General features: G+C 36.6%; 1 protein-coding gene across 2 annotated transcripts in view; it reads right to left on the bottom strand.

Annotated features, from left to right (window-relative positions):
* The window catches only part of LOC111154476 (NADPH oxidase 4), a 160617-nt gene that overhangs the window by 33777 nt on the left and 98985 nt on the right, over nucleotides 1–27855 (bottom strand). For both annotated transcript variants that reach the window (XM_022514087.1, XM_022514088.1), the window contains exon 13: nucleotides 12975–13056. In XM_022514087.1, the coding sequence (XP_022369795.1) occupies nucleotides 12975–13056 (82 nt within the window). The remainder of the gene's footprint in view (nucleotides 1–12974; nucleotides 13057–27855) is intronic.

Raw genomic sequence — 27855 nt, 5'->3', positions numbered from 1 at the left:
ACTTAGTTCCTACAGAAAATTAAGGAGAATTTTTTTTGGCCTTTGTATTTTGTTTTATGTGTTGGCTAATGTCCACTTGATCTGCTAGTATGCAACTTGACACTTTAATTCAGATGCAAAAAACAGTTCAAATAATATCAAAGAAAACCTATCAAACTGTTCAACTGTTCAGTACTTAAGTGGAAACATGAATTATAAGCTGACCAAACCCCTACTGGATTTTCAAATGTAACATCGAGCCAAATTTCACACCCCACTCCAGCATATATTTAAACACAGCTGTAACACTTATGAAAATAAAATTACCTCTGAAATCTTTTAGAGGGAATAGAGTCCGTTAAAATAAACACCCTTTAAGACTGAGTTTAGATCTTTAATTGAGACTTTTTTTTTTTACCACAATTAACCTTTCTTTTTTTTCTTTTTAAAGATTTTATTTATTGATTTGACAGAGAGAAAGAGAGAGAGAGCACAAGCAGGGGAGCAATAGAGGGAGAGAGAGAAGCAGACTCCCTGCTGAGCGGCGAGGTTATCCCAGGACTCTGAGACCGTGACCTGAGCCGAAGACAGACACTTAACCAACTGAGCCACCCCGATGCCCCTTTCCAACAAAAAGTGCTATTTTATAAATTGTATTTAAACTGTTGTTTATTTAGACGGTAATGAATCCTTTATTTCCTCCACTTATATGTCTCCAGACCCAAATATTTAATAATTTTTCTCAGACAAGTCATTCCATCCTTTTCCTGTCTTTCCTCCTTTTTCCATATGGCTACTGACCTTCCTGCTGAGAGCTAGGTGTAGAGCAGGCTTTTATCTTAATTGCTGGCTAATTTTAGCTTCTTTAACCTTTCATACCCCAAATTCCTTTGCACTATATTTCGGTTTTGCTACTTCTTTTCCATTAGTTTAGAGAGCTCAATTCAATTAAGAAATAGACCATGGCTTCTATCATAGTATGTATCTTCTTGTCTTCACAGCCAATTAAAAAAAAAAAAAATAGAAGTGGGGGTAGGGGGAAAAAAAAACAGAAAAAGTGGGACAAAGAAACAAAATAATGTTGTAGAATATAATTCAGTGTAAATGGACCAAAATCTTTGGTTTTAAAGGAAAAGACTGTGAGGCTGGAATAAAAAAATAGAGTCATAAATCTTTTCAAGAGATTCAAGATTCCATGTTTTATATCAGGATACAAAGAACTTGAATGTTAAGGCATAAAGATATGGGAGGGAAATTCTAGCAAAAGCAAAATAGCTGTAGTTACATCGATTTCGGATAAAACAGATTTGAAGGCAAGGCACTACTATAGATATACTGTTAGTAATTACTTATAACCCAGCTGGCTATGCTTTCAGATTTTCCTTTGTAATCAGAGACAGACGGCTTTGAGGAGGGAAACTCTATTCTACTCTATTCTCTCCTGTTTCACATGCTGAGCACGTCTTTCTTCCCTGGCAACACATGTGGCAAAATGTGACTGTGAAGGGTATGAAAAGCCCTTCATTAGGCTGTGACTAAGACGATATGGTTTGTTTCTATTTAAAATGTTGTTCTCAGACCAGTAGCGTCAATTTTACCTGAGAACTTGTTGGACAGACAGACTCTTGGAACAACTTCAGATTTATTGAATCAGAATCTGTGTTTTACTAAGATTTTTGGGTGATTCATACACCCACTAAAGTCTGAAAATCACTGCTCTACTTTATCTTTCCAGAGAATTCCACAATGTCAATAGAGAAGTGCGATTTCCCCCTGTTTTTCCTCTTGTCCTCTGTGAATATTATCTTCTTTGAGCCTTTTTGAAAGTGATGGGTTAGTGATTTCAAGACCTGGAGGATAATGTCTACTACTTGAATATGAATATTCCCCAAAACTATATGATGAACAGGAATGTAAATAAAATTACACATAATCCATGCCTTCAGCATTTCTAGGAGATAGAGACTATCTGTTGCAGGGAAAAAAAAATCACTAAATAACAACAGATAAAAGAGTGGTTGAAATGGAAGACAGGCAACTTATGTCCAAATTACATACACCTGTATTCTCTAAAAACAAAACAAAACCACTACAATGGCATAGAACTAAAAAACAGAATCCAAGGAAGTAAGAATTCAAGAATACCATCAACAAAATCTCAATATATTAAGTTACATAGGCTTTGGGAATTAAATGTTAGTATACTTTGTGAGTACATGATTTCAATATTCTGCCTCACCTTCCCCTGCCATCCTTTTTCCCTTCCCTAGGTGAACCCCAAAATGTTGATTTCAGCTGTGAAAACATTTACCAACTGCAACATTTTTCAGACAGAATGAAATTATCACTGTTTCTGTCAATCTAGCTTCTATTCTTACTAATCAATGGATTAGAGGTTCTCAATAAACAAGAGGAAAATTATATAATTAATAAGTAAAACTGACAGAAGAAATTGATTTAACAGACAAAATACGACACATGGAAGTGCTTTGGAAACAATAAAGCTCTAAAAGAATAAAACATAATTTTATAAGTACAGCTGGCTTAGGCATTGCCAGATTTCCTGCTTGGGTTTTATTACTAACTCAAAAACCTAAGAAAACCAGGGTGCTGTGTTGAAATAGTTTGGCCCATGATTATCTCCAGTTGCTGGCACTTAATAGGCACCAAACAAATATTTGTTGAAAGAAGTACTGAAAAAATATAATATGTTCAACATGTTCATTTGCTTTTAAGACTACTACCATTGGGCCCTTCATTCCCTATGGGGGAGAATGCTCTTAGTAGGGCAAAGTTTTCTGTTCTCACAACTTCCACAGCAATTCCTTTTAGAACAGAAATTTTAACAACAAAAATCTGCATTTTAAACTCCCAGTAGGAGAAAATATGCAACTTCAAAGAGTTATGGAAAACTTAAGGAAGATTGGTATATTTTTACTGTATAACAATACAGTAAATATTATATGTTTTTACTATATAATAATACAGTAAATTAGAATGTAGGCTCTCCGAACTAGTTTAAATCATTGGGTTTAGCAGGTGGCACTACATGACCTTGAGCAAGTTACTGATCGCTCTCTGCCTCAACTGTATCCTTTGTAAATAGAAGGTGATCTAAATAATACATATCTCACTAGTTATTGTAAGGATTAAATGGGGTAATTCAGGCAAGGCAAAGACCACTTATTGTCTACTGTTTATCCCATTTCCCTTTTTCATTCCCAGTTTTGGGGTGGCGTGATAGTAATGTTTAGGATAACTAGGTGTAAGAAGTGCTGGGTTGAGATTCTGAGAAAATCTTTGCAAGGGAGGCTGACTCGGCATGCCTGCACCTTTCACAAGGGTGGATAAGGATGGGATGGCTGGGATGAGGATGTGGTGGCTGAAGCTCAAAGAGTCATCTTGCAACCATGAGAGGGGGAAGGAGGAGAACCCTCAGATGTGATATGCTGACAACAAATCCCAGCCACCAAGTATCTTGGTACTTCTGGTTACGTGAGAAAAATAAGCCCTCATCAAAGTATAAACTGTTCATATTGTACCCGGACACACTAAGCATTTGATAAATCTTAGACATTACTATTAATAATAACAAAGGGTTGTAATTCACATCCACTTAATGCTAATGTAAAGTTTCCATATTTGGAAAATTACTCGCCTTTCTTATCTTTATCTGATTAGCTTTTACTCTTAAAATTCTTCCAATTAAATTAAAAAAAGCATTCCAAAACAATCTTAGACCCTTACCTCCAAATCCTAAAATGAGATGTAGTAACAGATACTCTTCACTGAACATATGACCCAATCCAGCGTCTACACTTGTTCTGTGTACCCCTTCCCTCCTAATCCACACAACAGCTTTCACAGGAGATACACTCTGCCTCTTACTGCACTGAGAACTAAAACCCAAAAATGCTAAGTAATTTTCTCATGCCACACTTCTGTTAAAGGGAAAGACTCATCCAATTCGTTATGAGTCTGACTCCAAAGCTCACTTACTTAGTGATCACACACTAATCATTGCAGTCAGTTGTAAATTATTCTGGTTTGGGATAATACAGAAAGGCAAATAAAGTCTGAAAAGGGAACACTGTGCCAAGGAAGTCCTGGAAATCCTCCCCTGCAGGCTAGAAGTGGTCAGAGTCATTCTTCATATAACAACTATTCTTTCATTCGGGAAAAAGATGGAAGTCATGAATTGTCTCTCTGGAGACAATGGTGTTGCAGTTTTAGACCATTCCAATCCCAGGAGATAATCACATCACTAAAAACAGCAAGAAGCAGGAGGGAGTTAAAAAGCCTCGGATGGTTTTCAGAATCTTTCTATCTTGCACTAATGGTCCTCAAAAGTTAGCATGTATCAGAATGTCCTGGAAGGTTTTTTAGACACAGAGTGCTGGGTCCCACCCCCAGGTTTTCTGAGTCAGTAAGTCCAGGCTGAAGTCTGAGAATTTGTATTTCTAATAATATCCCATGTTGCATTTTTGCTGTTGGTAGAGCAGATAAAAAGGATGGGGGGTGAACTAGTACAGGTGATGATTTTGATGTGTTGATCAAGGTAAGCCCTTAACATTTGAGTTAAGACTTGGTGAGAGTGGTGGGTGGTGGTCCCTATTGTTTGGGCTTTTTTTAAAATTTAGAATTTTTTAAAATAAATTTATTTATTTATTTGAGAGAGAGAGTATGTGAGAAAGAAAGAGAGTATGAGCACAGAGGAGGGTCAGAGGGAAAAAAAGAAGATGATGCCCTCACCAAGCAAGGAGCCCAACGACATGGGGCTCGATCCCAGGACCCCAAGATCATGACCTGAGTCAAAGGCAGATAACTCACTGATCTACCCAGGTGTCCCTTGTCTGGACTTTAGGAACAACTTAAGGAAAGAAACTTTACCAGGAGAGGGTTAAGAAATCTCTGCGGGTAATGTGCGACTATTACTTAATGCAATCTCATGCATAACTAAAAACAACACTGTTTAAAAAAACCACCTTGACTGATGTTTGTTTTTTGAAATTCTGAATTATTCAATCAAGGCCTTACAAATAGAAGCTATTAATTAATTTAGGGTCTGCAAAGGAAAGAAAAACCTCTTTGACAAGGAATTCCAATAAACAGACATATTGTTAAAATTTATGACTTGGTAAATATAAGACTGTTTTAAAATTCATCCCGGCTATAGAGTTCATAAATTGCTTCTGAAATCATGGCTTCACTCTGACATCTCGCTTTTGTAGAGCTGGGAATATCGTTGAAGAGCTAGAAATCACCTATGCCAAAAGGAGGGCGTTCCAGTGCAAGGAAGTTAAGGTGGGATTTTAAGATTTGTAGCAAAGGAAGAACTTCAGGTCACTTTCTCTCTCACCTGACAGACAATCTCTGAGTCAAAGCAAACAAATAAACAACAACCCCAAAACTTAAAGCAAATGCTCTCTGAGGAGATACGTAATGGTGGGGAATGGAGGGTAGATCAGAACAGAGAAAGCAGATGGCTCTCTAAGGCACGAGGTAGAGAATCACATGCGCTTACCTTACGCCCTAGAAAGTGTTCACTTTCTCAGCTTGTTTTGAGATTTCACGTTCTTGGCCTCCCAGCTACCAGCTCCTCTTGGCCCTATCCTTGAACCAGTTCTCACTTGAATCCAAGATAAGCTATTCTCTCACTCAGCACCGAGGCATCCTTAAGTCTTGCCCACTAGACTTGCACTAACAGAGTTTCTTGACTTATCACATGTCTGAGCCAGTCTTTCCAAGTTCAGGACTACCTCAGTGTTTGTAGGAGTGTTTGCAGTCTGGGTGATCCACTTGGCTTGTGATGGCAGGGTTTCTACATGTGAATGTCAGCCCAGGGGTTAGGACCTACTACCTACTGAGAGACCAGCTTAATTCTCACATCTTGCTTGCTTATGTTCACAAATATCGAAAGAACTGGGAATCCTCATTACTGCATTCCACACTCTCGTCAGAATGTTAGCTTATTAGATCTCTTGCCAGACAGGTACTGGAATATCACCTATTATACAAAAGAAAACCTAAGTCTAGGGATGAGAAGAGGAGAAACTAATTCCTTAATGAAAGGCAATACTACAACTGTAGGTATACTGGGAAGAACATGATGCAGAGCTGTGACTGTAGAATCCATACAGAACCACCTTTGTCAGGCAGAACAGCATGTCCTTTCTGGCAGGATCTGGACTGGACCAAAGACAGTAAGCCAGACCATGTGGTAGAAACTTTCCCTTGTCCTGAGGTAAAGCATGGCTTTGAGAAAAGGAAGAAGAGAGCCAAGAATGAGGATGATGGTGAGGATTCACATTTGCGAGACCAGGTACTTCCCATCATTTTATTGAATGATCACAAAGTCTAACAAGGGAGAATTATGCCAGGCACTGTGCATTTCTCAAAGCAACATCAGGGGAGCTACTTGTGAAATGATAAGAAATACTTATATTGTTCTCTGCTCCTGGTTCCTGACAGAGAGCTCCTAAGACCTTTGTAATTTCCTGAGGGTTAGACTCATCTGACACAGAGTTCCTAAATCTCTTGGAATTTTCTGGATGATGGGGACCTATTTTGTTCTAATGAGGTGACTCTTGGTAGGCTCATTGATGGGAGCTGGTTGGCAGAAACACCAAGCCAGGGGTGCCTGGTGGCTCAGTTGGTTAAGCGCCCAACTCTTGATTTCAGCTCAGGTCACGATCTCAGGGTAGTGAGATCGGATGGGTCCCATCCCGCTCTGTGGGCTGTCTGCTTGAGATTCTCTGCCCCTCCCGCTTATGTGTGCACTCTCTCTTTCTCTCCAAAATAAATAAATAAATAAATAAATAAATAAATAAATAAATAAATCTTTAAAAAGAAAGAAAGAAACACCAGGCCATGACTAAAATCTTGGAATGTTTAGCCCTACTCTCTATTTTCTGGAGAGGGAAGAGGAGCTGGAAATGATGTTAATAATCAATCATGCTTCTGTGATGAAACTTCCATAAAAACCCCAATGGTATGGGGGTTCAGAGAACTTCCAGGTTGGTGAACACATCTACAGGCCAGATGGGTGGCACACCCCTACTCCATGGTGACAGAAGTTCCTGCACTCAAGACCCTTCTAGATCTTCATCTGGTTGTTCATGTCCATCTATATCGTTCATCACATTCCTTACTATATAGTGAATTCATAAAGTATGTCTGAGATCCAAAAGCTGTTCTAGCAAATGATTGAATCCAAGGATGAGGTTGTGGGAATTTCTGATTTGTAGCCGATTTGGACAGAAATTGTGGGTAAATTGGGGACCTGCTACCTGCGACTGGCATTTGGAAATGGGGGTGGACCCCTGTCTAATGAGAATGAGCCCTTAACCTCTAGGGTCTGCCCAAACTCTGGTTAGTGTCAGAATTGAATTGGATTGTAAGACACCCAGCTGGTATTGAGGAATTGGTTGGTGCGTGAAAAACTACACCCCATATCTGGTGTCAGAAGAATTGTATGTGAGAGTAAAAGCAATTGTATGTGAGAGCCTTTTCTACAGCACTATTATTACCTCCATTTGAAATAGAGACCCTGGAACTGCTGATACAGAATATGATCCAAATGAAAAAGTTTGAATGCCTTCTTTGAACTCCTTCCTCCCCCCTGTCCCTCCCCTCTCCCTTTTCATCTTCCTGCCCTTTGCCCTTTGTCATGTGCCTCCTAAAATCCTCAGATATCTACCTGCTTTTCCCTGTTATTATCACTATGGAATCGATCCTTTCTCACTGCCTTCCTGAGTATGAAACTGCCAACCAGCTAGTGTGCCAGCCCCATGCAGTGCCACGTGGCCCTCTCTGGCTCCATGATAAAACTAGGAAAAGGCAAATACAATGATTTTTGCTCCTTTGCTTACAGTTCTTTCATGACACTCCACTGTCTTCACCACAGAATCCAAGCTCCTTTAAATGGCAAGCCACGTCCTTCTTGGAGTGGTCCCTGCTCTCGTTTCTCCTTATATCCCAGCCCTTCAGTGTGTGTATATGTATGAACATTTCACATACACACGCACATGTACATGTGCACACACACACATGCACACACACACACACACAAAGCTTTTTCAACTGGAACACCCACAGGTGATCTGTCAATGAACAGCCCACTTCACGGCTCTATATTCTGTTGTGCTCTTGGTTCCATTTAAAAAGCCTCTTCTTCTGGTTCCATAGCATTTGTCCAGATTTTACTCCAAGGGAAAATGAAACTTTCCATGAATTACCAAGACTGGAAGACACATTGTCTTCTCTTTTCCCATTGAGTTTAGTGCATTTCTCTATAACTATAGGTCTTATCACATTGCTATAATTAATTTCTCCATTAGAGTCCGATTCTGTCCCCCCCCACCAGATTCTAGTTCCTCAAAGTCATATGTTATGTCCTCATTATTTTTGTATCCTCAGTAATTGTGACTGGTTCTAGTGCACAGTAATTGTTCAATAAATATTTGAAGAATGGACTAATGGAAAAATGGATAGATGAAAGGATGAGAGGCAATATAGCATAACCGGGTATAATTTGGGGGCCAAGCAGACCTTGAATTTGGGAACCAGCTCTTCCATATGATTTTGGTTAAGTCACTTAACCCATTTAAATCCTCTAATATACTAAATCTGTAAAGCTGGGGAAATAGTACTACCTAACCTACCTCACAGGGAAATAACAAAGGTTAAATAATACCTATAGAGCACATAACACAATCATGGCAATGTAGAAAATGTTAAATGCTAAGTGTTTTTATTATGAATAGGAGTAACTTAGCTCCAGTGACAAATATATTACATACATACAGATGGAACAGAAATTACTAAAGAGAGAGAGGAGGCCTCTGCAAGAAGAGGAACCCAAAATTTTCTTTGGGAAAGAGAAAGGAAGACAAGTTGGAGAATAGAAGAAATCTAGAAATGTCTTCTGAGGCTTTGTATTTAATCCCCTGATATCACCGCTTGAAGCCATTTTTAAGCAGTCCATTGGAAACGAGAATGGGTTGAGGCATTGCTTTTATTGTCTAAATAATCAAGGTTATCCTCTGGTGGCAAACCAAGTCAAAAGGAATACTCTGAACTTGATCCTAAATAATACATCTTTCTCTAAAGAGTACTGAGATTAAGCATTTAGTACTTGATCTTCATGAGAACCAAATAAAGCTATGCCACATGTTATGCCTACATTTTCACAATATTTTTATACATAATATGGTGAAACTTCCAGAACCATTGAATCATGTTTTGCTGGTATAATTGCTAAAATGGTTGCAAGTCATTTGTGAGCAAAATTATGCCAAATGTCTTCAACCATTTCATGTCTCCAAACTGCAAGGATAAGAATATTGATAGTTACCCTCTAGGTTAAATATGTTATAAACCCAAATGCCTCAGAGTTAACAGTGACACCAGCTAAGACATGAGCAACAAAGCAAGTTTCATTATCTCCATTTCTTTCCTCTAACCTATGAATCAACATTTATTTTATATTAAGTATACATTCCTTTTCTTCTTTTCATTCACCTGTTTCTGACAATGGTCACACCTATTCATGCTCCAAGAACTTTCATGAGGCAATGTCTTCGCATACATCTGATGAGAATGGCTGTGCCAGGCTTTAGCAAAGTGTCAAATGCAAGATCACAAACGTAAGAATGTGATGAATGAACAGAACAATGTTTCCCAGCAGGGAACTTTTTTTTTTTTTTTAATAGCTTTCCATAAAACACACACACACACACACACACACACACACACACACATATACACACACATTTCAAGAACTGGTCAGTTCTCTTCTCCATGATTATGTCTCTACTAAGTAAAATACAAAAATTTCCCTTTTTTAGTATCTATTATATGTCTTTTGATAACCAGTTGCTTAAGATTATAGGGACAATATCCTGACTAGAGTTCCTACGCTCAATCCAATAACCACTGTCCACTCACCAACTCATATTAACCAGGGCAGAGTGAGTCTGACTTAAAGAAGCTCAGCTATACCATGCTCTATACACATTACCCTGTGACACTAGATAACAGGGCAAACAAGCTGCTTCTCAAACCATATTTTAACTCCTAAAACATCTCTCCCTAATAGGGTCTATACTCAGTGAGTCATAAAACAAGCAGAAAAGGGAGGGAGAATAATCTCAATACAAATAGGTCTATGACATTGTGAATGAGAACAACAAACACTAAGGGTCTGATTAAATTTCCAGCTTTCCAGAAATTTTTGCATGTCAGGAAATGACAAATTCCTTGACTTATAGCCATCCTCAGTAATGAATAAATGATAGTATATTTAAGAGTGAATACAAATGAGACTAAATGAGAATATGGAAAACCATGAATAATCCCAAAATAGTTTAAATTAGGTCTAGACATACACAGATCCCTGCCCCCTTATATTTATCAAGTGGCTCTTAATACAACTGCCTCTTCTTCTACCCCAGCCTTCTTTACATGGCCATTATTTACATGCCCAGAGTTTTTGCTCCTATGCTTTTCCTTGGACCAGTTTAACACTCCTTAGGCATAGCATAAATAGAACTATTACCCTTTGTCTGTTCATCAGCACCTCCTAAAATTCTAGCCCATACTAGACATTATATGGACAATGGGAGGATGCAAATTTTTAATATTCTATAACCTAAAATAAGACACTGTATTTAATCCAGAATTTTTATATAAATATTATATATTATATACATTATATTTTATATAAACTATATTTTATATAAATATAAAACCTAAATAAACCTAAATAAGCCAATTGTATTTAATTCAGAATTTTTATATAAATATTATATATTATTTAATGTTATATATTTAAATAAATACATTCTATTTATATAGTTATTTTATATAAATATATAAATATTATTCAGACTTCTTAATTAAAGATCTCTTTAATTAGCATGCTTTCATTGGGTAATTTGGAAAACTGAAACTCATAATGATTTTTTTCATTTTATTTTATTTTATTTCTTTTCAGTGTTCCAAAATTCATTGTTTATGCACCACTCTCAGTCTCATAATGATGTTAAGTGGTCACCAAAGCAGTGCCTCACATCAGCAACTAGCCATAATCTAGAAATATTAAATAAATAGTTCTGCCCCAAATATTATTAAGGGAAGAGTGATAAAGGTATCCTGACATAAGACCTATCCTCCAAGATCAATGAATAGTCTACTTCACTAACTTGTTTGGAAACAGACAGATCTAGTTAATGCTATATGCAATTTTAAATGAGTAGCAATACTTGCAGCTACATATGAAGTATCGCTATGTGTCCAGCTAAGTTCTAAATATCTTTTTGTTTATTAATTTAATTTAATTTAATTATGTAGATTTAATCTACATAACACCCCTTGGTGGTAGGTCTTATTATTTCTCCCCTTCCACAGAGGTGGAGACTGAGGTACAGAGGGTTAGGTGACCTGAGTCACAAAGCATGGCTCGTGAGGCAGTCTGCACTCCTACTCGCCCCAACATGGTGTATGTGGCATCAATGGATGACTTTTATTGTTTTAGTCCACAGATGCCCCCCACAAAAACAAAACAAACACAAAAACTACCCTAAGGACTAGACACTGACGAAGGATTGTCTCATGGTATCTCTGTTAAATATCAGAATGATATTGGAACATCACTATGGGAAAAGCAACCTAAGAGCAAGAGGGATACGTGTTAAAAACATAGAGCTAAGGAAACCTAGGGAAATAGCGGGAAACAGATTACCATTGGGTAATCTGAGAAGCAACTATGGTTCCCCTCTTCAACAAATATGGGAGGTGGATAGTAAGTGAAAGAGGCAGAAGATCAGGCATCACTACCCTCTGCAAACAGCAGCCGAGGGCAAAAATACTGATAGACATGTGTCAGCCCCTTCAGACTCCTCCATGCTCCCTGTCATGAAAAGTAATATGCACAGAATGATGTCCAGGTTTTGTATGTCCCTCAGGAGGGTCCCTGTGAGGGAACTAGAAGATTATTGCTAGATATTAAATCAGGATTAATATCAAAGATAATGACCAGATAATTCAGATCCTGTATTTTTGTTATCAGAGGTAAGTCACTATTATCAAAGCTAAGTTTTAGGGAAAAAATTATTCTAAAATTGAAGTCCCGTGGATACTTGAATAAACTACCAAGTCAATCAAAGAATGAGTCATTTAGCATAGTGATTGGTTTTGATGAAATATGTATAAACCAAGCTCTAATTCTTCAAGTTGCTGACCTTCCTTTTCTATATGAGAAAGCAGTTTATTCCCTTCTCAGCTTGTTGTAGACTAGCTAGCAAATAGAGTAAGACAACCATGAAGTAGAGGGTACTCCAAGCTTGTACAGGAAGGATCAAGATACAGGCATCCATCAGCTTTTCAGGAATAAGATGCCTAATAAAAAACATACTTGCTGATTCTCTGGGAAGATGAAGGCATATGCCTTCAACCAATAAGTACACTTGTAGCATCTAAGAGAAGAACAGTTCTGCCCCACATAAGAAAGGGCCAGGAGATTTCACTTCCCGTAATCTTCAAGATAGTAAAGAAGAATATAGAGAAATTATTAAAATCATATCTAACAGGTGGTTATCTTAAAACTACTCATTACAATATGAATGAATCCTTGCATTCAAAGGCTAGAAACCAGGACACCAGATGAGGGATCACCCACAAAATATCTGTCGCTGTTGATACAGAATCAAGCAAAAAGAGGCATGACCAGACACCAGTGCAGGTAACTTACAGCTCGCCCTCTGCCAATACTCCTACTCGCAGCTGGGCTGTAGTGCAGGCAAGGCTCTTTTCTCTGACCCAGCTGTGAAGAGCCTGAGACATTACAGTGCAGGAGATGCCCTCCTTAAGTAGGTTGGAGTATTTTAACTTTTTCAGAAATCCTTAGAAAGAAACTATTTTGTTTTTGTCCCCCCAAGCCTCCCCTGTTACTGCGCCCATCCCCACCCAATATCCAGTGAACCCCTAGTGCTTACTTGGGATACTTTCTAGATTGAATGAAGGGCAGAATCTCAGAGTCTTGATTAGGTGGCGGAAGTAGTAAATCTCGAAACCGTTCTGTCGAAAGAAAAATAAACATCAAGTTGTGAAAAAATAAGTCATGAAAATAATTTCAAAATGTAACTATTACCTATTGTTTTGACTTCTCCATTATTTTAAATGCATATCTTTTATTAAAAATGTGCCCACCATTTTGTATAGTACTGTCATGTCTGTTTCACGTTAATAACTATATCTTTTTAGATTAAGATATTACAACAACTGTCAGTACAAAAATAAAAAGTATTCGTTATATAGACTAATAAAATCTTAAAATTTAAAGATTAGAGGAAATAGTCATGATCAACAAATATACCTAAGAGATGTTCAATCTCAACAGTAACCTGGAAAGTGCTAATCAAAGCCACATACCATTAGATAGCATTCATATATTATGGTGCGTTTGATTGACAGAAATGAATCTCACAAGACCAAGTGTTAAAGAAGATATGCATCAACGTAAGCTCTCATATCATTCTGGTGAGATTGCAAGTTGGTACAATAGCTTTGGAAAACAACTTGTGATTATCTTCTAAGTTTAACCTCAGTGTACCCTATGAGCCAATATTTCCATTCCTGGGTATATACTCTGCAGAAATTTTCACATAATGTCTTAGGCAGCAAGTAAAAGAATATTCATAGCACTTTCATTACAACATAAAGTGAAACCACTCAATTGCCTATCTACAGGAGAATGGACAATTTGCCGCACATATACACAACGGAATATTAATTGAAGTGGAACTGAATGAAATCAGTCACAAATTAAAACATAGTAAAATGGTGAGTGGAAAAAACCCAAGTAGATTATATACAGAAAAATATCATTTGTTAACTTAAAAAGCAACGAAGCAATGTATCATTTAGAAATGTCATGTATAAAACAAAGAAAACCAGTGGAAAAAAAGCATAATATACATAATCCAGGATAATGGATATCTTTTAGAAGGGGTAAGAAGATGAAATAGGAGAAAAGCAAGAGGGAGGTCATCATTGTTAATATTTCACAACTATGTTAAATATATAAAATTTAGTTATGTGTATGAAATATATCTATAGCATCATAAAAGAGTAAATGAATGATTAAGGGTCAGGGATTGTCCAATGATGACATTAACCCACGAACCAAAACTTTTGACTAACAAGATTCTGTGCTTATTAAGCTCATAATGAAGGAAGGAGGGATAGGAAGAAGAAGAGAAGGAGGAGAGAAGAAGGTAGGGATGGAGAAAGGGGTGAAAGGAAATGGGGGAAAAAAGGAAAAAGAGGAATGTGGACGAAGGAAGAATCCTCAGTTCTAATTTAGAAATAGCTGTACTGCATAATTATCTGCATTGCATAGCGTAGTCTATCACCCTGATGCTGGTCCCGTGTTTCCAGAACTAGGTACTCATTACCTCTAGTCATCCCTATGGGAAGGTTTCCTTGATCCCTCCTCTTTCTTTTCCTCCTCCTTTAAAATCTGGAATAGATGGCCCTACTGTGCGTATTCCTAATATACTCCATGCTTACACTCTCAAAGAATGTTCCAGATTGGATTTTTTATTGTTAGATATAATTGTCTATCCACCACTCCTTCTCCTTCAAGTAGATGGGTATTACATCACCCAGATATGGAACATTATCTGATACCTATTAAGATGCTCGATAAATATTAGTTGAAATAATATTTCTATTTTTACTGCATAAAGGAAATTTCCAAGGTTAATCATAACGCCTTTCAGAAAAGCGCAACTGGTCATCTATCAACCATGAAAAATAAGGGTACTGGAGCTCCAGCCTTGACAGGGTCTCAGGCTGAGAGAGAGTGCAAAGCCGAGGCTCCAAGCTACAGTAAATCCATCACTAAATGAAGGTGCACAATTTCCACGAAATACTGAAAATTCACAGTTGATGACCATCGCCACTTCCCAGTTACTAAATAGCCATATGTTAAACCCTGGTGAACACAGTGGTTACAAAGGGTGCTGAGAAGCAGGATGGTGATTTATCTCCATATTTATTACAACATTGAGTCAATGTCTAACTGACTCTCTGCTGCTTGCTATCAGCACTCTGACATTCTTACCTACCGCACACTTGGGGAGGACCTGAGAAGACCCTAAGAGAGGTGCTTGTACTTTACAGCCCACAGATATAAGAAAGCATGTTTTCTTTTTCTCTTTTAAGTATACTTACTCTTTGAGTTCATATCTTAAAAATTAATTTATGCTGATAATGTTTATGTCAATGAAATGACTAGTAAATTCTTCTGATGTGACACTTGTCTTTCGGGACATGTCCCAATTTACGTAGCATTTCATTAAATGAGCAATTTGTAGTGTTTCTCCTTTTCTCCCTCTCCCCTCCATTTATCCCTTTCCTAAACAAATCTTGGAAAACAGAGCCAAAACACAGCCACAAACATGAACTTTTACATCAAGAAAAGAAAGAATGGTTCAATCAAACAGCTACATTGAATACAATATATCCTGGGCTGCTAACAATATAAATTAAAATTTTACTGAATGATTCCCAAAGTGATGGAAATGCAAAAAAAAAAAAAATCAGAATTCTTAATTTGAACAACCATAACATAATATAGCTGGAGGCTTTTCCCTGTTTTTATCATCACAAAAAATATTTGATTGTAAATTTGGAAGACAATCTCTGGAGATAACATTATATTGATAGGATTTAAAATACACACACACACACACACACACACACACACACACACACGCAGCAAAAGTAGCATATGAGAAATCACTTGCAAATCCACCCAAACTGTAACATTTAGAATGAATATTCTTATATTTGAAGCATCCTTTAATCTGATATCCTAAATGCAAGCAACACTAAGCAAACATGAAGATTCTTCACTAGCCACCACAAATGTTAAAAAAAATGTTCATACGTATACAAAGAAAAGAGCTGCTTAAAATTATGTCCTTCTAAAATGTTTATTTTTATTATTACATTCATAAATTCCTAAATATGAACAATTAACTTTATCCCATACAGGTATAATGATTATTTTTTATGAGAATAAAAATATACATAGAAAAGTATCCTTAGAAAAATCCGAGTAAATGAAAGATTGCTTAGTCTCCCAGATTTCTGCCTATCAACTAATTAATTAGCATCTCTTCGTTTATCTGATGCTGGGAAAAAAGACTGAAATAAACTGGTGTTTCCTCTGTTAAGCAGCAGAATTTTTAAAACACTACTTCTTCTCTTGCTGCAAATGTCACACCAGATGATCTGCTTTCTCAGGAGGCCCCAAGTCTATTTCTTAGGAAAATGGCAATTATCTGAACACTAGATCTCAATCCTTTCACTGGGTTCTTAGAATAATTTCATTAAAGCCACTGAAAAGAATCAGGGGATTTTCTGAAAAGTGATATTTTGATGAGTTGACTAATGATGAGATAATGTCTGAACATGATTGTCTACCAGTCGGGGATATATCTTAATTAAAATAAGCTTTTGTAGACTTTCACCCACTCTCCACTTCTCCCGTTGAATCAACGAAGATTGTGAGGCTATCAGAGCTGGACAGCATACTACATGTGATTACACTAATTGGAACTCTCTGGACAATCAATTGTGAGACAATACACTTAATTATTTAAAATCAAAGATGAGAAAAATAAAATAATCTTTCCAATTCGAATTCAGACTTCTTTGTATATTTATTGTGACTCAATTCTTTATCTTCCCTTTTGTGAAAAATGGCCACTTTGTAGTCCTCCCCCAAATGCAGAATGTAACAGATGCAATACAAATTTGCATAACAACAAAAAAACCTGTATGCAAATACGTTTCTGAAATGAGAAGACAATAAAATCTTCCTACCACTATAAAAAAAGAAAGAAGTTAAATAAGGGCAGAAAATAAAATAAAAAATGCTGCCTTCCTTCTGTAGTACAAAAGTTCTTTGCATCTAAAGATGTGATCATAGCCACTTAATGGGGGTCTTCAGTAAGAACCTGAGAAACAGCTGTTGTTTGCTGGAGGAACTCCGTGGAGACTTTTACCAACTCTAAATCACTGTTTCTTTCCAAGTAATTTCCTTTCCTTACCTTTGCTTCTCCATAGTCTTCACTATGGAAATGAATGTTTTACCTACTTTAAGTATTACATTATCACAGGCAGGAAAGAAAACTAAATAAAACATCTCTAAAGAGTGATAATGCTGCTCTAAAAAACCTGGTAAGAAGTTATTGGGATTTTTATTATTAGATACAAACTTTCTCCTCTTTCTTTTAATGCTCATATGACACTTGATTTGCCAGTTTTAATTTCTTTCTTCAAAAAGCATTAAGACAAAATCCTTAAGGGGTATTAAACAGACTCATTGGAGACTTAAATTTAGCTTTAATAATAACTAGCATCATGCAGCACAGTATTTGAAATTATAAGATAAGGGTTATAAGGAAATAGGCATCATCCCCATGCCCTTAGTCTTTAAGCAAAATCTGTAAATGATTACACTATAATATTTCTATTATTTTACAAGAAAAACTGAAGATTATCTCATAAGACAGGCAGTGTTCTAAGTGAGTCTGCATGATACAGGGTGTACCATAGAATGAATCTCTCTTTACTACAGAGTTTGCAATACTTAGAAGCAACAGGGTATAATAGAAAAGGTCCCAAATTGGTTGTCAGAAAGTCTGAGGTTCTCCACCTCCTTCTGTCTCTGATCTTAACTCCTTTTCTCAGTTGACAAAATGAGTTCAGTGATCTTTGAGCCACCTTTCAACTCTGAATCCCTTAAAGAACATAAGCTTAAGGACAGGATGGGAATCTTGCAAAAGCCACTGATGGGGAGGGTAGCTGTATGTCTTGGTTTGCGTGGGACGGTGCTGGTTCACCCTTGCTAGCATTCTGTTCAATTTAGTATTCATCTCAGAATCTTATTTTCAAATTGAATGTTACTAATGAAATACACTAGGGGGCTGTGGTTGATACATAGAACCCCCCCACCCCCTTATTCTGCTTCAGTGACGTGCTTGTCATCCTGTTATGATGAGTACAGTCAGCAGGTAGCCTCCGGCTGTCACTTCCATCAGGGTCCACCTCAGATGCAAGGGACAGAAATGACTTTCCCAGAACAGCTCATAGCCAGCAGCTGAACAGGCAGGGGTATTTTAGCTTTACAGAGGCAATATTACAGATGGGAAATACTTGCTTCAAAGCTTCCCACCAGTCTGGCTAAGGCTTGTAGACTCTGCACGGTGATTCAACTGTTGAGGAAGCTCAACCCAATCCCACATCCTTCCTTCTCCCTTTGGGGGTGTTGATCCCTAATAAACATTTCAAATTCATAAATTACTTCTCAGACTCAGTTTCTGGTGAACCCAACCTGCAGCACATGGGCTTGCTAGACCCCCACTTTCCACTTAGAGCTTCTGCCATGTTCTCCGCAACTACGGGCGAGATGCATGTGCCTGTGGTTAAGCCAGAATAAATCAATTTCTTTTCCAGCCCTTTCCAGAAGTAACATAACTAACACCTTCGTTATGAGTACAGATGCCCATTGTTAAAATGAAGTGCTCTCAGACACACATACACCTCGGGACAAGTAACATGGTCCAATCTGGGCTTGGGGTGGCAGAACTAGATAAATACCCTATAGGCCCCTCAGCACGCCAGCCAGCTGCACTAGGCCCTGCGCTGCAGTCCAGGAGATACATGGGGCCATCAAGCCTTGAGGGGACAGTGTCAGTAGGAAATCATAATTTAGGTTGATATGAAAGTTATATATAAAATTATATAGTACCGTGAAGTGTATAGAGCAGCCTGGACACTCTTATTTTGTCCTTTCTTATGAAACACAATAAGTGTTTATAAGCTAAAATACAGGATGATTAATAAAAAAGTAAATGCTAAATTTATCTTACTTTGTCCAAAAAGTTGAATATATACCTTGAACAACATGTTTGTCAAGATCTGCCATATACCTTGGAGGCCATAACGATTTCTCTGAACACATGAAAATGCTCAAATCTGTTGATGATGAATTGGCATCTATTTCACAAGTTACTCATTATTTTATGAAAACTATGCATAATGATGATAATTTAACATATAAATACACAGAAGGTCCAGTAGGTGATCAATGTTATGAAAAAAGAAATGAGCTTGACAGTACCTGGGATCCATCCAGGTAGCCCAATCTCTACATAATGTCAAGTTACAGATTGGCCATTCATCAAAAGATAATAATAATTCTAATAATTAATCTAATAATAATCTAATTATTAATTATTAATCTAATAATAATCTAATTAATCTAATAATAATTCTAACTTCCTATTACTGCTCAGAAACCAATCATTGATACATGGGAAGGTGGGGAGGAGTGAAGAGAGAGAATGATTTAAGTGTCCACAAACATGTTATACTCTCTCTTATGCTCCTTCCATTGATGCCTACCTCAACATTCTCTACCACAAAGCAGCTTTTATATCCCAAAGGTCTCCAGCCTGTATGCTCAAATTAGGAAAGACAGGCAGGTGTTTCATTTCTCTTTTCTTTCCTATTTTTCCTCTCTCTATTCAATTTCCCATTCTTTCTCTCTCTTTTTTTTTTAATGAAAACCACTCATTCCAAAAAAAATTCTTCTTTCTCACCTATTTAGTCATTTTCTACCCACCTCCTCTCGACTCCATCTCAAAAATGCAATAATAGTTCCAAGAGACTGTCTTCTCTTTAGAAAGGGAATTGCAGGGGCACCTGAGTGGCTCAGTTCATTACATGTCTGCCTTCAGCTCAGGTCATGATCCCAGGGTTCTGGGATCAAGCCCCACATCGGGCTCGCTGCTCAGCTGGGAGGCTGCTTCTCCCTCTCCCATTCCCCCTGCTTGTGCTCTCTCTGTCAAATAAACAAATAAAATCTTAAAAAAAAAAAGAGAGAAAAAACAAAGAGGAATTGCAGGGAACAAAGAAAGCTGGTAAAAACCATATACTGGTTAGTGAGGTCTTCAAAAACTTATCTTTAACAATATTTACACAAACAGAAAAGAATGGGGCTTAACTGTTGGACTTTAAGAAGCAAACAGTACCACATATGATGAAATAAACTTAAGACTAACAGTCAAACATGGGAAATATTCCCTTTTTAAAAGTGCAAAACATCAAGAGTAAATTTTTTAAAAATCATATTAAAGTGGGAGAAAAAGATTATATAAATAAGGGATTCTGACAGTGGCTCAGCATGTATTCCAATCATGCATTCTGGTGGATTCAGGGACTCACTGGGCCTATGGGGACACATACTGAAGGTGAAACTCCATGAGCTTCCCATAAGCCCCAACTGTTACTGGTCTACTACAGTAATGTTTTGGTTCCTCAGGATATAATAGCAGCTTAGAGTCAATGTCAGTTCACCAAAAATTGAATATTTCCCTTTCACCCATGTACTAAACTTGCCAAATCAGAAGAGGATCATTGTATAGTTTAATTTTGACATAGAGAAGGGTCTTTTCTCAAAGGGACCTGACTATCCCTTTATTAAAGACCGTTTAGAACTGACTCAAGTCTGGGAATTGGAAGAAGGGCTATACTCTGTATTGAGATGATTCAGGTTATGCCTCTGTTTGCCCATCTTAGAGTTTTCTTCTCATTTGTGTAAATCAAGTAAGACTTTAATAGACTGTCCATCTATTTGAGTCCTACAGATGCCATGGTCATTTAGTCAATACTGAAGATCTCTACATATCAGTCTAATTGGAACACTCTTCCAGCCATCTTGACTTTATCAGTTAAATGTGGTCTCTTAGCCCCTGCCTTTAGGGGCCCCAACATCTTCCCTGAGTTCAAGAAGCTCACTTCAGGGACGGTTGGGTGGCTTCATTAAGCATCTGCCTTTGGCTTGGGTCATGATTCTGGAGTCCTGGAATCAAGCCCCGGATCAGGCTCCCTGTTCAGCATGGGGCCTGCTTCTCCCTCCACCTCTGCCCCTCCTCCCTGCTTGTGTTTCTCTCTTTCTCTCAAATAAATAAATAATATATATATTAAAAAAAAAAAGAAGCCCAATAATTGGCCTCTCTCATTTGTCATTTTTGGCCTACAAATAGTCACCCCAGAGCTTTTTCAAGGGCTCTAGAATGCCTATCATCAGTGAATTTTCTCAAAGCCACAGTGAAAAAATCCTTTACGGGAATTTAGTTAAGGAGTTGATAATCCATCATACAATAGTGAATCTTCTCCAGCATTCCAATCTCTCCAAGGTGTTGGATAACTTCATCTACAATATATTTAAGAATCTATAAGCATATATATATATATATCAAGGATGAATATGTTTAAGGATATGAGATGAAAGGAAAAATGTGTTAACTTTTATCTATAATCTGTTCATATTTTTAATATCTCAGGAATAATTTTTGAAAAGATAGATGCATATACTATCACTTGTACACACACATGAACATATCTTCAAAGGTACTTGTCATTCACATATCTTACACTCCAACTGTCCACTCCTCCATCTCCTAAGGAAGTCATAGCATCAATGAAGAAACACAACATGCACATGTACAAACGCACACAGATATACACACACGCTACTTTAAAGAGAAGGTACAAGCTAATTTCCCCCATAATATTTAGGGAGCACTGTTTAAATATATAAACAAAATATGCACATCTAAAAATTACTTTTTTGGCAAACATTTATTGACCAGGAATCAATTTAGGTCCTCAGTAAGCTGAAGGTCTAGTACTGAACACAGATGTTATCAAAAGAAAAGTGCACTACAAACAAATAAATGCTAAATGTATATTCCAAGAATCCAGAAGAACAGAAAAACCAATGTCTCCTAGATCTGTTGGTAATAAAAAGCAGAAGAATCAAGAAGGTTTTATTTAAAAAGTGAAGTAAAAAAGCCAAAGAAGAACTCCTTCTGATCCACTGTGCTAGATGAAGTAAATAATTTTGCTAATATTTCTGTTGTCTATGATATACCAATAATTGCTAATAGCACCAAATTTAAAGACTAGTATTTTGAGCAGAAAGAACTTTTATCAATTAAATCATACGTTATTCTTTTACTCACTCACTCAGCAAACTTTTAGTAAGTACCTATTATTTGTCACACACTATGAATAAAAAATGATTCTTATTCTTAAGGGCAGCCCTGTTTAACACAGGGAAATTCCAGGACAACAAAAGAATTGCAATTCCAATTGCAATTCCATTAGAGCTACTTGAAAAAGTATTTAGAATGTAATTACAAAATTACTTAAAAAGGGAAAGAAGTGCCGTTCTCTCTCCTAGGGATTTAAAGAAATTAATGGTTTGTAAAAATTCGATGTTTTATTTTGCTCAAAAAAAGAAAAATGCACACTAATCTTAGAAAAACAAATTACTTCAAAAACTGGGAATGAAAGGGCAGAGTTACAGTGGTACATTCAAACCAACTAGAAAAACAGAGTCTAAATTTTCTGAAAAGTTTAAATCAAGTGAATGTTCTTTATTACCATGGTAACTCAGTATTGAATAACAATAGTTGCTATTTAAAATATTGCTTTCAAAGCAACATCAAAGACATTCAAATTAATACTATTTTAGGTAAATTGAGAAATCTAACTGCAGGGCAAGAGTATTTTGCTCCTAAAGGTATAGACTGTTGATAAAATTCAAATGGAAATTCTGCAATTCTAGGAGAAAAGGCAATCAGCCAAATGCTCTGGTTATTTAAACTACCTTCTCCACAAATATTAAGGTCAATGTCAAAGGAATATAAAAAACAATATCTCATACTTGTCTTACACAAAGAAAAACATTTTAAAAAAACAAACAAGCCCATATTTGCAAGTCAGAAGGTGAGGACATACAGCATATACACAACCAGAGCTAATAAATGAAGAAGATCCTTAATAAATGATCGGGGGAAAAAAAGAAACATAAAAATCCTGTACTTGGCATATATCCTTCCACAATAGTTCCTTTAGATTTTCTCAACTATACCAAAATCAATCTTTTCTCATTCCTACTTATGTGGCATTAAACTATCCACATTCTAGAACTTATTTCTCTGAGAAGAATTATAGAGCTTTACAAAAGCAACGAGTTGAGAAATGAGAAAACTCCCGTAATGCAGTATGTTGTAGGCGAGGAAGCTAAAATACAGGTGGACTGACCAGCCCAAGGGCACATGGCAAGTAAGGAACAGAGACTTAACAAACAAGGCACACCCCCCCCATCCACCCCCAGCAAAATTCATGGTCCAGTGCTTTACAATGTCTCACTGTTCTTTCCCTCATTCTTGGGAGAGAAAATGCTGTACTCCCATCCTTACTTTCTTCTTGTCTAAGGATTACAAAATGAGAAGAAAAAAAAAAGGCATACGGTCTATATACATGGACACCTGGTACTCTAACACCGTAAGGCCTGGAGGTAGACAAGGCAGTATTATACTATGGAAATTTACTTATCGGATGCTTTTATTTCCAGAGGAAGCACAGTGATAAAAGTCTGTTTCTTTAATACTCATTATTCTGGGTCCTACTTGTTAAACATACTATTAAAAAAAAATCAAAAGCAGCTTTTGAAAGGACTTCTTGGCCTCTAAATACATCAGTGAAGCAATGTCTATCACTAGCTTTCTTATAAAATATAAATTCTCTTCCATTGCCATAGAGGCTAAACTACAGCAAAAACTGACGGGGGAAAATAAAAGAACAGGTTCAAGGAAAGTGAAAGCAAATAAGAGAAGCGTTTTTGGATAAACACATTATTGCTACTAAGCAATCCACCTTTTAGGGAAAATGTTATATTTTCATTTGTCACAGCAAATGCACTTTTTTAACAATGTTGGCATTCAACAAAAGAAACACCTCAAAGTGATCAAGGCTCAGCTTGATACTAATTCAGTTCCTGCTTTCTGCACAAACTCTGAATACCTGCTGGGTGCATATTCTATAAGGAACAGGCAATTTTATCCAAGATCCAACGCAACTGGACATTTTCTTTTATGTTTTTATGAAGTTCTAACGAAAAACCCTGGGCTAACAAAATTAATGGCATGCAATATATGGTCCTTTCAAGTTTATAAAAACCAACCTCATAGTGAGAGTCTTCTTTTAAATAGAGGACCTCCTGGTCAAAGAACAAGCTTATAAAATGGATTAAAGAAGAGCAACAAGCAAATATATGAATGTGTTTCCTTTGTTAGGTTGTTTCACTGGAAAAGTTTGGGTTTTCCTTGATCCTTCTGGTTTTCTTTTTTGCACATGCATTCCCAATGTCAGTATTTTGCATCTTCACTAACAATAGATATCGCCAACAAAAATATTTGTTAAGTGACAGACACAATATCGTATTCTAGTTATTCTAATTAACACTTATTTGAATACTATTGTGATTTTCTCTGTTCATACAATTCATCCATTTCCTTTTTCAGCTTTCTTTTCTTTAAGATTTTATTTATTTATTTGACAGACAGAGATCACTAGTAGGCAGAGAGGCAGGCAGAGAGAGAGGAGGAAGCAGGCTCCCTGCCGAGCAGAGAGCCCAATGCAGGGCTCGATCCCAGGACCCTGAGATCATGACCCGAGCTGAAGGCAGAGGCTTAACCCACTGAGCCTCCCAGGCACCCCTCCTTTTTCAGCTTCTTATTGAATTGAAGGGACTCTATGTATTGATGGTATTAGTGAGTAACTGCTATAAACGTTTTTCTGTTCAACTCTGTTTTCTTTTCTGATTGGATTTTTAGGTTTTTATGTAGTTAAAACTATTTAGTTTTCACTGTGTATTCTTCTAGGATAAACGGTCTTTTGTAACCAGAAACTCCTATTAATTTCTCATTTCCTCTCAATTCCTTGACAGAGTAACTTTTTTATGTAAAAATATTTAACCTATTTGGGATTAACTTTTGGTCTTCTAAAGTAAAGATGCGATTTTTTTTGGATAGTTAAGTGACAATTGTTTTAACTATTTACAAACTAATACTTCACATTGTGAAGTAACACTTCATATTGACTTATGGACCTTTCTTATCATATCTGATCATATTGATTTATGGACCTTTCTTTATATCATATCATATGTATTTTCATGTAGTAAAGGGTCTGTTTCTAGGATATCTATTTTTCTTTGTTAGTAGATTTCCTGTCATTTTTGTTCTAGTACCATACTCCTTATACTATTTTAACATTATAGGAGGACGCATAGTAAATGAGCACGTTTTAGCATACAGTGAGCCTAAATTAAAATCTCAACGGATCCACTTCATAACTTCATGTTCCTAAGTACATCTCTTATCCTTATGAATTCCTAGTTGGTAAAGTTCATTTCACTTGATAACACGTTTTAATATGGCCAGTTTTGTCATTTAAGACATTCTAGATTTTTTATTTATTTTTAATTATTTTCTTCTGTTTTTTTCAAATGACCATTGATAATTATTTTTTACTTTGAATTTTGATTTTAATTGAAATCATATTAAGCCTATAATTTATCTTGGGGAGAATTAACAGTTTTAAATATTCAGACTTTATATCTAGAAACATAGAATGTCCCTCTACACTGTTCTACCTTTTAAAAAAAAACCTTCATTTTCTTGAGATTACTTGATTTTCAGTTCTCATTGAAGTTAAATCAGCTTTTTTTCTTCTGTGAATTCTTTTTAATATGGTAAAAATAATACATACCAAATGCACGTTTTTGATAGGCTTAGGGAGTTTTTTGTTAAAGGTTTACTTATAAAGACTACCTCCTCCAGCTAGATAAAAAGGTAAATATAATATGTAATCAATATAATTAAAAACCTCTTTCTGAAAGATAATTGGAAAATGCTGTCTTTTGTTCCTACCCTGTAGAAAAATTAGGAATAAGAATATTCATGTAAATTCCTTCCCTGACTTAAAGGAAAGAAAGAAAGAAAGAGAGAAAGAAAGAAAGAAAAGAAAACGAAAGGAAAAGGAAAAATAAAGTCCCATTGGTATTGGTTTGGGTCTTGACCCTAGTTGCCTTTTCTGTATTTTTGTTGCCAGGCTTGAAAGTCTATATGGTTGAGTACGCTACCTCAACCAGAGAAGACAATATTCACATTGCCATTGAAGAGTCCACCATTCCAGCAGCAACAAAAGATTTTCACTGTTATTGTGAAAGTGGAAACTCAGAGGACTATGTCATAAATGAGAAGGAGTTGGGGTAATAAAGGATGACAAGTCACTTGACTATTCCTTGAAGGACGTCTAATTTTTAAAATACATTTATCTGTTCCAATTAGAGGCATAGCCTTCTACTAGGTATTGTCACTGAAAACGTTGGGATATGCAAAGTTTTTTATTTAGGTCTTCTTTCTTCTCCTCTTTAATTATGTTGATAGGGGCACCCCAAAATACTTTACTAGTTTCTCAATACAGTGCCAACAAAAAATGAGATAATCTCCTATCACACTATAGCAGACAATTTTAACTCTGCTTACTTAACAATCTATTGTACTACTCAATTTGGCACAATGCTTGGGGTTTTTTAGCATTTCATGTCCATTATTTGTCACCTCCAGATTTTTTTTTTTTAACATATAATATATTATTAGCCCCAGGGGTACAGGTCTGTGAATTGCCAGGTTTACACACTTCACAGCACTCACCATAGCACATACCCTCCCCAATGACCATAACCCAACCACCCTCTCCCTACCCCCGCCCCTCAGCAACCCTCGGTTTGTTTTGTGAGATTAAGAATCTCTTATGGTTTGTCTCCCTCCCGATTCCATCTTGTTTCTTTTTTTCTTCTCACCTCCAAATTTTCTAAAAATCTCATTTCATGAAAGAGTTTACTTTACCTTCTATTTACATCTGTTTATTATGCCCCACACCCCTCCTTTGTTAAAGCTGAAAAATCACAGTAGTGGTACCATTTTCACTGGACACTCTTCCCAAAACTCCCTGACTCAGTTGCCTTTGAATCCACAGAGGTTAAGCACCTTTCTTTGGTATTAACACACTTATTTAGGTCTTAGGTGTATTCCTTTGGATGACATTTATGAACCTTATCTGCAACATTATAATCCATCAAGTTATAATTTTGCCTTAAAAATTATAATACATTTAGGGGCGCCTGGGTGGCTCAGTGGGTTAAGCCGCTGCCTTCGGCTCAGGTCATGATCTCAGGGTCCTGGGATCGAGCCCCGCATCGGGCTCTCTGCTCGGCAAGGAGCCTGCTTCCTCCTCTCTCTCTGCCTACCTCTCTGCCTGCTTGTGATCTCTGTCTGTCAAATAAATAAATTAAAAAAAAATTATTAAAAAAAATTATAATACATTTAGAGAACAGGAACTATATTTATTTAGCTTCCCTTATAAAATGCTTAGCAAGTGCAAGAAACAAATGAGTACTTACAAATGTTCCTCATGATCATGATAATGGCACATAATCATTGATTTTTTGGCTTCTTGGAAATTATTTAGTTCATTGACACTAGATTAACTTGGCAAAATGATATACATGTTTTTGGCTATCCAGTACATTACTGTCACATTTTTTACATTCTTAAGAAATCATATTACCAACAAAATTCCTCACTGTTCTTATTTTCTTTATAGATTAAAATCGAGCAGAAAAAAATAGTAAGATAACCGAGAGTCCAAACTTCTCTTAGGGACAAAACAATTCATAATAAAAATAGAATAATCCATGCAAACATACCACTTTGCTATAATAACTATACTTCCAGGTCCAAAAATTGCAGAATTTGCTTATTTCCAAGAATTAAAAGTCAAAATTTTTATTGGTTAGAAAACAAAAATTGTGCATTCCCCCTCATTTTTGGGATCATAAAATGACTGAACTAGAATAAAACTTAATGAATAATGAAT

Source organism: Enhydra lutris, unplaced genomic scaffold, assembly GCF_002288905.1.
Source record: "Enhydra lutris kenyoni isolate GAN:26980312 unplaced genomic scaffold, ASM228890v2 scaffoldscaffold37, whole genome shotgun sequence".
Lineage (NCBI taxonomy): Eukaryota > Metazoa > Chordata > Mammalia > Carnivora > Mustelidae > Enhydra > Enhydra lutris.
This window is presented reverse-complemented; position numbering and strand designations above follow the sequence as displayed.